This window comes from Sorex fumeus, unplaced genomic scaffold (genome assembly GCF_029834395.1).
Source record: "Sorex fumeus unplaced genomic scaffold, SorFum_2.1 ptg000081l, whole genome shotgun sequence".
NCBI lineage: Eukaryota > Metazoa > Chordata > Mammalia > Eulipotyphla > Soricidae > Sorex > Sorex fumeus.
Genome location: NW_026606138.1, coordinates 10,815,583 through 10,827,718, shown reverse-complemented (window position 1 = coordinate 10,827,718; position 12,136 = coordinate 10,815,583). Strand labels below are relative to the sequence as shown.

Sequence of the window (12,136 nt, the reverse complement as noted above, 5' to 3'; positions counted from 1 at the left end):
ACTTAATAGATTGTAGCAGCTGTGTCAAGGTGTTACTAAATACCATTTCTCTCTAGAAAACATAATTTGGGAATTTTATTGAGACTTAGCTATACATTAGTTTCAACTATACAACATAATTATTTCATGTTTGTATACTTATAAATGATCATCAAAATAAATCTAACATCCATCACTATACTTTTTTATGATAATAAGAAATTTCTTAAGAAGGGCTGGACATGGCCTTTGCCTTTCCACTTGACAATTGAACTCTCCCCCAATCCCTGTGATAAGAACTTTCAAGATCTACTCTTAGCAGATTTCCCATTTACAGTAAAGTGTTAACTAAAGTCTTAAATATACCTCAAAACAAAAAAAAATATTTTGAAAATGTAAATTTTACCTTTTGGCTCCCATCTGCAATTTTGCTTGTCTCTAATTCTAAAAATTTATATGATTTTTTTAAATGTGGTATTTAATTGAGGATTCCAGAGCAACCAAAATTATGTTTATTCCATAGGTCATAGCCAACATGTGTTATTGATACTAGACATAGTTGACCTGAGCATTGGCGGTTTTGAAGACTTGATAGTGCCAAGAGAGTATGTGAAGAAATTAAATGTATTCAGTGTGGTATATTTAGTGTGGTGATTTTTGTAAACTTTATTTATTTATTTATTTTTATAGTTCTAGGGTTCAAACCCAGGGCCTCACACATGCACAGCAAATGCCCTACCACTAAGTCACATCCTCAGCCCCAAATTTTCTTTTTCAGAAGCAAATAAAGCATAAACATCCCCAAGATCAAGATTTTTTTTCATGTTATGAATGGTATTAATGTGTTGCAAGGAAATTCCATCAATGTCAAAATGATATTGAAGCCACTATAAAGGATATTACTACCAGCCAAGGAGAGAACATGTATATCATATTGCAAAGTTTAAATTATTTTTTATTAGGCTGTCATTATATCTTTATAGGGAGGCTGTGGAAATGAAGATCTTATGTTCCGTCTTTCTTTGCCTGAAAATTGATGCCAGCAAGAGTCTGTTTCTCTCTCTTTCCACACCCTTTTTTTTCTCCTGTCTTGATTCTTTCATTACTTCGTTCCGTCGGCATTCTAAGAGGGACCTTGTTGCTCTCCAGAGCCCCGAGGAGAGGGTGTCTCCTTCCGGCCCTAACCACATGCTACTGTTGTGTTCTCTGCAGAATGTGAGCCGATCGAAGCCATTGCCAAATTCGACTACGTGGGACGCTCTGCCCGAGAGCTGTCCTTCAAGAAGGGCGCATCCCTTCTGCTGTACCACCGTGCGTCGGAAGACTGGTGGGAAGGCAGGCACAACGGCATCGACGGGCTGGTGCCGCACCAATACATTGTGGTGCAGGACATGTGAGTAGGTCCAGCGTGTCAGGGAGAGGCTCCCCATACCCCTCTTGAACCGACCTTGGGCTAGGAGGGAGGAGCTTCAGGAGGTCAGCACGCACTTTGGAGCCCACTGCAGTCCTGCCCGAGCTCGTGTCTCTGCCAGGAGGAGCCTGGGACCAGCAGGTGTGAGGAGCATGGACTCGAGAGGCAGAGATAGCTTTGGACATGCTCAGGTTCTTAAACAAGGAAACTGAAGAGAGGGCTCGAGAAATGGAAGTTAACTGATAGTTTATTCCAAAAGCAGTAATCCGGAAAGAAAAGGTTGAGAGCCGAAATGGTAGTAAAGGGTTAAGGAACTTGCCTTCATGCTGCCAACACACGTTCAATCCTGGGTTCCCCCTGTGGTCCCCAGAGCCTGCCAGGAGTGATCCCTGAGCACAGATTCATGAGTGACTCCTGAGGACAGCCAGGTGTGGGCCAAAATCAAAAAGTGGAGGGAAAAAAAAGGTAGGAGTGAGAGAAAGGGGGGACCAGAGACTGAACAGAGGTTAAGGCCCCTGCCTTGTATCTCACCAAGCCCGCTTCAAACCCCGGGACCACATATGGTCCCCTGAGCACTGCCAGGGGTCACTCCTGAGCACAGAGCCAGGAGCAGTCTCTGAGCCCCACTGGGCGTGCACATACAGTAGCAAGGTGCTTCTGTTGGTGTTCAGAGGACCCTGGACTCTCCTGGCTGTATTGTCCTGGTGCTGTGGGGCTGACCGTCCAGTGTGTGGGTCCAACAGTTCAAGGAACTGCACGCTCCAACTCGAGGTGTTTGGGGTCCCATGCAGTGCCAAGAGCCAAACTCAGAGTCTGTTTTCTGGGCATTTATCTGCTTACTGCTTCAATTCTAGATTCCCAAAAAGAGAGTCGTTGACCTAAAATCTAAACATCAACTGTTTTTTTGTTTTGTTTTGTTTTGTTAGCCCCCTGATGAGAAAATTTTCATTGCAAAAATATCTGAAGAAATGTCAAAATAATCATAATACACTGTGGGGAAAAGTTTACAAAGTAGTGCCATTTAATCCCTAATTTTGTGAAGACAGTATTTCACAGGGCAGCAGCAATTTGCAAACAGCTTTTTAAAGGAAATATACCATATCAGATGTCAACAGTGAGGAAATGATTTTGCCTAATTTAAGACAGGTTAAAATTTTAAAAATGTTAAAATGGGCCCAATACGCAGCCGACCTGGGTTTGATCCCCAGCATCCCACATGGTCCCCTGAGCACTATCAGAAGTAATTCCTAAGTGCAGAGCCAGGAGTAATCCCTGTGTATCACTGGGTGTGATCCAAAAAGAAAAAGTTAATTAATTAAATAAAATAGGCCCAAGAAGTAGTATGTGTATATTTACACAGTTGCGCTGTTCATGTCTTATCTAAAGGATGTAAAATATAGTATAAATACTTTTTGTGTGGATTCTATACTCATAATTATGTATCCCAGACATAAGGGGGAAAAACATGAAAGGATATTTCCTAAAATAAAAGCAACAGTTGTAAGATATGATATATGATACTTATTTTGGCTATTATGTACTGTTATGAGTGGTTATAACATGTGGGACTCTGCGCCAGGCTGTTTTCACTCAGGGCACCTCAGAGTGGGGCGGGTAAGAGCCCTCCCCACCCCAAGGGACCCAGTCCCGGTGGTCGACCTCCACTACCCAACCACCGCCACGCTCCAGGCCGCTTTCCGGACTGCGCAGCTGCAAATAAGACACACTTTCTACCCATTTTCTTTTTTTTTTTCTTTTTTGGTCACACCTGGTGATACTCAGGGGTTACTCCTGGATTTACACTCAGATATCACTCCTGGCGGTGCTTGGGGACGGTATAGGATGCTGGGAACTGAACCTGGGTCGGCCACGTGCAAGGCAAACTACCCTACCCGCTATACTATTGCTCCAGCCCTTCATACCCATTTTCCAGAATTACCACACCATTGGAGTGATAGCACAGCGGGTAGGGTGTTCGCCTTACAAGCGGCCAACATGGCCGACCCGAGTTCGATTCCTCCGCCCCTCTCGGAGAGCCCGGCAAGCTACCGAGAGTATTCGATATGCCAGACACAGTAACAACAAAGTCTCCAATGGAGACGTTACTGGGCCCGCTCGAGCAAATCGACGATCAACAGGAGGGCCTTTACCTTTACTTTTACCTTACCACACTATATTTGATGGAGTTCAGACATTAGGCAACAAATCATAGAGAAATATATGCCTCTCGGAGAGCCCAGCAAGCTACCGAGTATATCCTGCTCGCACAGGCAGGGCCTGGCACGCTACCCGTGGTGTATTAGATATGCCAAAAACAGTAAGGATAACAGGTCTCATTCCCTTGACCCTGAAAGAGACTCCAATCATTGGGAAAGACAAGTAAGGAGAGGCTACTAAAATCTCAGGGATGAGAGGAATAGAGATGTTATTGGTGCCTGCTCAAGTAAATTGACGAACAGCCAGCTGTCATCACAATGATACAGTGATACAGTGATGAGTGGTTATTTTACCCTTTAAAAAAAATCTGAATTTCCCAATTTATATGCAACAAAATTATTTTTGTAATGAGAAGAATGAAGTTGAATGAAGAAGAGACAGCTCCTCCCCACCCCTCCTACCCCCCAACTCACGCCACCATCCCCCATCCCGGCTCCGCTACCACATCCCTGTCTATATGGTGACTCTTGGTCCTCACTTTCAGGGATGACACGTTTTCAGACACCCTGAGCCAGAAAGCCGACAGCGAGGCCAGCAGCGGGCCCGTGACCGAGGATAAGTCTTCCTCCAAGGACATGAACTCCCCGACGGACCGTCACTCCGACAGCTACTTAGCCAGGTGAGTGGGGCTGGGAGCCGGACCAGGGCCCTGCCTGCCCCCACTGTGTGCCCATCTCTCGCCCTCATCTCTCACCGTCTCTGAATGTCCAGGCAGAGGAAAAGAGGAGAGCCACCCGCTCCCGCGAGGCGTCCCGGCAGGACCAGTGACGGCCACTGTCCCCTCCACCCCCCACATGCTCTGTCCAATTCCTCCATTGACCTGGGGTCCCCGAGCCTGGCCAGTCACCCCCGGGGCCTGCTCCAGAACCGGGGCCTCAACAGTGACAGCCCTGAGCGGCGGCGCCGGCCCGGCCACGGCAGCCTCACCAACATCAGCAGGCACGACTCCCTCAAGAAGATCGACAGCCCCCCCATCCGGAGGTCCACGTCCTCGGGACAGTACACGGGCTTCAACGACCATAAGCCTCTGGACCCAGAGACAATCGCTCAGGTATGAGGTGGCAGGAGGGACAGGGGGATCTATGTGGCTTCTTCTCTAGAGGCATGCTCTTTATTAACTTCTTTTTGAGCGGGGGAGGGGTGGGGGGTGGGGAAGGGAGCCCATGCCCAGTGAGACCCGGGGGACTGGCAGTGCTGGGCATCAGCACCAATTCCAGAGCTGTCCCTCCGAGAAGCATCTGTGACCAGAAGGGCCCTCGGGTATGAGGTTGATATTGACGTAAACAGAGGTGTGGTGTTGCACATCAGAAAATGCTCAGTGGTCGATCACGTGCCTTGTTCATCTGCTGCGTGGGTTCCTCCACACGCTTGCACTGGGTGGGAGCCCCAGCACCACTTTTTTTTTTTTAGTTTTGTTTTGTTTTGTTTTTTTAATTATTATTAGACACCATGAGGTACAGTTGTAGACTTACAAATTTTGTGCTTGGGTTTCAATTATACAATGATCAAATACCGATCCCTCCACCAGTGCCCATTTCCCACCACCACAGATCCCAGTATCCCTCCTACCCCCCATCCCATGGCTTGGAGGCCAGCCACACGTGTTTTGTTTTTAAGGCGGAGGAGCAATAGCACAGCGGTAGGGCATTTGCCTTTCTCGAGGTCAACCTGACCGACCCGGGTTCAATTTCTCCGCCCCTCTCGGAGAGCCCGGCAAGCTACCGAGAGTATGTCGCCCGCACGGCGAAGCCTGGCAAGCTCTCTATAGCATATTCGATATGCCAAACACAGTAACAACAAGTCTCACAATGGAGACGTTACTGGACCCACTCAAGCAAATCGATGAACAACGGGAAGACAGTGGCAGTGACAGGAAGAAAAATGGAATTTTTAGGCTGAGGATGTGGCTCAGTGGTAGAGAGGATGTGGCTCCCCTGTGCAAGGCCCTGGGTTCAATTCCCTGGTGCCACATTAAAGAATAATTGGTAGAGATGTGGCAGAAGGTAGGACCTGGACACTCACACCCACAGAAGCCCATCAGCAGAAAAATTCTGAAGGAATGAGGATTCCTAAATGATAGTGGAATGCAATAGCGTCAGGAGACAGCTGAGCGGGCCGAGTGCTGGCGTGACCCGCGGGAGGCCCAGGTTTGACCCCTGGCACAGATGGCATCCTCCAAGAGCCACCAACTCCTGAACAAGGACCTGGTGTATCTTTGGAGGAGCCTTTGTGCACCATCCGTGTGACCCCCACAACCAAAGAAGACAAGTTGGTAGAGCTGAGCAGAGAGCCCTGAAATAGAAAAACTTTAGTGTACAGTGAAGAGGACATGCGAAGAGGGAAGCGATTGGTAAGAAGTGGTCCAGTAACTAATGGTTCACTGCTTAACGACAGCTCGAACCCGTCTCATGCTGCGCTCCCTGTAGTGCCAAGAGCCAGCAGTGAGCTTTGTAGTTCCTCTAAGGACTGGAATTGACATAGCGACAGTGAAATAATGCTAATGAAGTTTCCCCGCTGTTCTCCATTTTTTACCTTTCCTTCTTTTTTGCAGCAGGGGTCATCGGAAAATATGTGAGTAGTGACAAAAGCAGGGGATAGATTCATGACTCACCATCTGAGACATCTAAACCGCCTGCCTCCCAGCTATCATTTCAACTATTTAGACCAAAAAGTGAAGGAGGCATGAATGAGGCAAACATGGCAATAGAAACTTAGAGAAAAGTGAGTTGGAGGAGAGACAGAGACGGACAGAGAGACAGAGAGAACTTCTGCTGGCTTTTCTGGCAGTAGGAAAAGCCAGATTCTGATTTTTTTTTTTTTCCCAAAAAGGGCCTGAGGAATCCTGCACTGATTTCAGCATTCTAATTTAAAAGAATTTTAGTTAGCAAATTTGATTGTGTGAAGAGGTTGATGTGCCTTTTAAAATTGTGAATTTTAGGGATGGAGATTTTAAAAATTTAAAATTTTAAGTGCTCAGTGATGTCTCAACAGAAATCAAAAAGATATTTTCTCTACTGGAATCCTACATCGGGCCCTTCAGTCCTGTTTCAGAACAGTGAAAATCAACTATAGCTAACCCTAATGATTTGGGAAATCATTAGCATCGCTGCTTTGTAATAAGCAAGGAAACAGGATTTAGGTTTAGAGACAGAATGAGAAGCTGGAGGGTAGGAGGCATAAGAAGATCTATTTTAGCCCCTTTACTTCTAGAACCAGGAAATCCTTTTATTGTAAATCACAGGAATGAAAACTCAATGGCTAAACCGGGCTGGGCTCATCCTCTCTGGGCCAACTGCTTGGAAAAACAAATCCATATGTTTAGCATCCAGTAGAAATCACATGTGAAAATAATCACTTGAAAAGTGATGTCATTCTCACGGACTGGCTTCCAGCTGTGTCCCTTATTTATCTGTCCATCTCTCATCTTCAGACTTTCCCCTGGGGAACAAGCAGATCTGCCATCTTAGTACTCATACGAAAAGAAAACATGCAGATTCGTTCAGTAAATGAATCTGGGGAATGCTTGGCGGACTTCTTTTTAACTGCAGTATGAGATCTTAGTATCTTGGTTCATTCATTGAGCAAACCTTTACTGAATCCTTTTGTGGTGCCAGATCACACCCCAAGCTTGGGAAATGCAAAACGGGAATCAGTAGCCCAGCCACTGCCTGGGCCACTTCCAGGCCACGGGGGAGGAGGCCTCAGAGGCGGCTGCTGCTGGCCAGACCTGAAGGATCATGCTTGAAGGAACCCTGGGAATGAAGATGCTCAGTCACCCCTGCCCTGACCCACCAGTATCCTACCTTTTGTGTATCTGGTTAAAAAAAAAAATACCGCATAAGCAGACCGAGAGGTGGCTCAGAGGACGGGAGGGCAGCCTTTGCCTGAGAGGCCCAGGTTGGATCCTTGACGTCCCATTATCCCCCAAGCACCACTGGGAGGGGCTCCCGAGCACTGAGCCAGAAGTAGTCACTAAGCATTGCTGAGACTGGTCCAAAAAAGCAAAAGGAAACATGTGATTTAACATCCGGGGCCAGGAGAGAGAGCTCCAAGGGCTGAGCATCTGCTCTGCCTGAGTGGGGCCCGGGTGTAGTTCCTGGCACCTCTTGGTTCCCTGAGCCCTAAGCCCTGCCAGGTATGGTCCCAGAACCAGAAAAAGTCTCATCTTGGGCCAGGAGAGATAGTTGACAGGGCTGGTCACTCTGTCCCAGGCTCCACGTGGGTCCCTTGAGCACCACCGGATGTAGCCCCTGAGCACCAATCCAGGAGCAGCCCCCGGCACTTGTAGGTGTAGCCAAAAATATTAGCATCTTGATCAATGATATTTGGTTCCTGGGATCAAAGCCAAGGCTTCATGCCTGCAAAGCATTTATTTGCTCTACCCCAGTGCCACCTTGATCATTTCTCTGTATTCTGTTCAGTAAAGTATATTGACTTTGTCATAAAGCATTGCTTCAGATATCTTCATCTTTCAAACCGAGCAGCGCAGGGTGTGGTAGGTAGCTCACAGGATTTGAAGGCTTGGTATGCAAGACACCTGGGTTTTACGCTCGCACCAAGCCACAAGTAAGCACCCAACTCAGAACTGCCAGATGTGGTCCCAAAACCTAAGCGATGTCTCGCTCAAAGAGTCTACCCATTAAGGAATAATTTCTCCTTTTTCTCCCCTCCCATCAGCCCCGGCCACCATTCTTCCACTCTCTGGTTCCAAGAGTGTCACCATCTCTTGTAAGTGGAACCACATGCATTTGTCCTTTTATGACTGACTTCTTTAATGTAACATAGTGACCTTGGGGCTCATCCATGGAGTAACATGATGGGATTGACTTTCCTCCCTTAAGAAATAAAGAGTTCTGGGGCCAGAGAGATAGTACAACAGGTGAAGACTTGCCTTGCAAGCGGCCAACCTGAATTCGAGCCTCAGGAATGATCCCTGAGTGCAGAGCCAGGAGTAGACCCCTGAGTACAGCCGGGAAAAAAAAAAAAATTCAGTTCTTGTACCACACTTGGCAGTGCCTGGGAGACTGTGCAGTGTCAGGGATTGAACCCAGAGCTTCACATAGACAAGGTGAGAGCTCTACTCTGAACCATGGTCCCAGCTGCCCTACATCTTCTTTAAAGAATTATTTTGATTTCCCTTTCCCTATATGAAATAAATTAATAAATGATAATTTGGGGGGATGTAAGCTTCTAAGTATAACCAAAGGGGAAAGCAAAAAAATAATTTTTGTCATTTCACTTTCTATATTTATTTATTAGAATTTATTTTTTATTTATTAGAATTTATTTATCCTATTTTGGACAGTTTTTGGGACACACCCGGCTGTGCTCAGGGCTGACTTCTGGTTCTGAGCTCAGGGATCACCCCTGGCCGTGCTTGGGACCAGTGTTGGCAGGGATTGAATTCAAGTCAGCCACCTGCAAGGCAAAACACCTTACCCACTGTACTGTTTCTCTGGCTCTAAATTTTTATTTTAAATTTCCCCTCCTTTCCCTTTGTTATTGATGTTGCAATGACGGGGGAGGAGAGGGAGGTAGGGGAATTCATATCAGGCTTCCAGCTGCTGCTCATACACTGAACTATAGTGCTCACATACTCGGCTACAGTGCTCATAGTCTGCCGCAGTGCTCATATACTCAGTTATAGCGCTTGCATGCTCAACTACCGTACTCACCAAAGTTTGCACTCCTGTACTTGCTCAGTGCTCACACATGTGCTCAGCAGGGTCACATTCCTGGGCTGGAGCAATAGCACAGCAGGTAGTGCTTGCCTTGCATGTGGCTGACCTGGATTCAATTCTCAGCATCCCAGATGGTTTCCCAAGCACCACCAGGTGTGACTCCTGAGTACAAAACCAGGAGTAACCCTTCAGTACTGCCAAATGTAGCGCAAAAACAAACAGAAAAAAATAGGTGGGTGGGGGGTGGGGGTGCAAACAGAGGTCATGCTTCCTAGCCATGATGTTCACGTGTCTTTTGTTCATCCTGGTGGCGCGCAGGGGTCATATGGTGCTGGGAATGAGCTCAGGCCTCCCACGTGTGACACACGCTCTTCAGCCCACTGAGCCACCTGCCAGCTTTCACACTTCTTTCTCGATGCCTGGGCCCTACTGCCTTTTGTGGTGTTCCCGGACACCTGGCTATAGTTGTGGGGTGGCCAGGATCATGGTTGGCATACGTGTGACACCAGGGATTTGAACTCGTGACCATACAGATATTTGCAAGGCAGGTGCCCTAAACCTCTACCTCAGCCTTCCAGGACAGGCTGAATGCTGAAGCAATTCAGAGCATTGAGTTAACGCTTGACTCTGGTGACCACACCACACTAGACCATAAATGAAATGGCAAGATGCTTTCGCCTCTGTGTAGAATACACATAAAGAAAGTACATTGATTTAAGAACATGAAATCAATTAACCTTTTTTTTACAGTTATTTTTATTGATGTATTGTGGTTTGCAGTCAGTTTTAATATTATTGTCTCAGACTTGTAATGCTATACCCAGGGTCCATATCCCTCCACACTATCCCAATGTTCCTTGCCTTGACACCCGCAGTTCAGAGTTCTGTTGGCATAAATCAGTTTGGCTTCATTTGAATTCCCTGAATTATCCCATCAGTGACAGTGTTTTTCTGAATTGGGAGAAAACTCTCGATCAGCTGATTCTAATTTTTTTAAACCACGTAATTTACATGATTTGCATTCCTAGAAAACTTCACACTGAAAAAAGACATTTGAGCTTTCATAAAATAAAAAGCTAGACTCTAGGCCCAGGTTATTATCAGTTTCAATGTCTGGTTGATATACACAAGTTGAATAAAATGCAGGAAAATTCAGTGCATGTAAATTATCCGCACATTTGTGAAAGGCATTAGTATGTCTCGTCTCTGTTCACTAAATGGCAGGAATGCTACCTTACTTTTGTGAGATTTAAAAGTAACTAGAGGACCAGTATGTGTCTCAGTGGTAGCACACTTCCTTGTATATGTGAGACCCTGAGTTTGATGCTTGACACTGCCAATACCATCAGACACTATTCCTGTCTCCACCACAACAAAGAATGTAAAATACATATACATACATCATCATTATAAAATACCCTCTGTGGGCCAGGATCACTCCCACTGAATTTAGACAAGAGCATCAGGGAAAGGCTTAAACAGAATTTGAAGGACTGCTAGGAATTAGCCAAGTATTTATTTGAGTCAAGAGAGGGTTCCAAAAAAAAAAGAGAGAGAGAGAGAGGGTTCCAAAATTACTAAATGAATGGAGGGAAGGCTGAATTTCTCATTCCTATTCACACTTATTTCCTGAGAAATTATTGCAATGTGTAAAGTTAAAGCTGTCACTTATCATACATTGGAATAGAATTCTGTGTAAGGTAGAAACCACCAGAAGGCTATGAAGTGCCTTAGAATGGCAAATATGTGATACGGTCCCATGAGCATTTTGCATCTTATTCTGCAGAACATTCAGAGTCCAAATAATTGTGTGGGATGGCATTGCTGGGACTCACCACAGATGATGACGTTTAAACACTCCTGCTCCTGGCCAGCTGTTTCCTTGGAAATTAAGCATCTGGGTTCTGTGCTCTCTGGCTTTTGTTAACAGGACATCGAAGAGACGATGAACACGGCTTTGAATGAGCTCCGGGAACTGGAGAGACAGAGCACCGCCAAGCACGCCCCCGACGTGGTGCTGGATACCCTGGAGCAAGTGAAGAACTCCCCGACCCCCGCCACGTCCACGGAATCGCTCAGCCCTTTGCACAGCGTCTCCCTCCGGAGCTCAGAGCCCCAGATCCGGCGGAGCACCAGCTCCTCCAGTGACACCATGAGTACTTTCAAGCCTGTGGTGGCGCCCAGGATGGGCGTGCAGCTGAAGCCCCCGGCCCTGCGGCCCAAGCCTGCTGTTCTTCCAAAAACAAACCCCACCGTGGGACCTGCCCCCCCATCCCAGGGCCCCGCGGACAAGTCTTGCACAATGTAAAAACCAGCTGTGCAAGGCCTCTCGGGGGAGGTGATTGTCAAAAAGAAACCGGATTAGTGCCCGGAGTTGGTGACCCATAACTTCCCTTAGTTTTGTGCTTATCATAACTGGAGATCTTCGGGCTTTTCTATGTTCTCGAATGTAGTGTCTGAGACTAGCTAAATTTAACATGGGCATTTGTATTTTGTAATTCCCTCTTTTTTTTTTAAATAACTGGACATATGTCATTTTAAAGACAATAGAAACACTTAGACTTACTTGAAAATCCAATGCTGCAGCGTTTGTGATGAAGGCCACCCTCCTCTGCCCTCCATGTGGCCCGGTGTCCCAGGGAACCCCCCTGATCCCAGGGACGGAAGGCACAGGAGTAAGGGCTCCAGATCTGGAGGGAGAAGAGCCCAGGCAGCCTCGACACATGGGGGGTAATGACTGAAAAGATGGGGACGCCAGGGCTTGGTCGCTGGTCGTGACCTCTAATTCCTGTGGGGGCAGAGTTCAGCCCGGGCCAGACCTACCCTCACCCACGTGGAGTGATTGGTT

The 12,136-nt window shown here is 46.8% G+C and overlaps 1 protein-coding gene across 3 annotated transcripts in view; it reads left to right on the top strand.

Moving 5' to 3' along the window:
• Positions 1 to 11,616, top strand: part of SRGAP1 (SLIT-ROBO Rho GTPase activating protein 1) — a 330,458-nt gene extending 318,842 nt beyond the window's left edge. For 2 of the 3 annotated variants that reach the window (XM_056130792.1, XM_056130794.1), the window contains exons 19-22: positions 1,192 to 1,372; positions 4,092 to 4,226; positions 4,319 to 4,658; positions 11,219 to 11,616. In XM_056130792.1, coding sequence (XP_055986767.1) covers positions 1,192 to 1,372; positions 4,092 to 4,226; positions 4,319 to 4,658; positions 11,219 to 11,596 — 1,034 coding nt within the window. In that variant the 3' untranslated portion in view covers positions 11,597 to 11,616. Of the gene's footprint in view, positions 1 to 1,191; positions 1,373 to 4,091; positions 4,227 to 4,318; positions 4,659 to 8,284; positions 8,336 to 11,218 lie in introns of all 3 variants that reach the window. The other variant, XM_056130791.1, reaches the window with a different exon arrangement.
• The last annotated feature ends 520 nt before the right edge of the window (positions 11,617 to 12,136 follow it).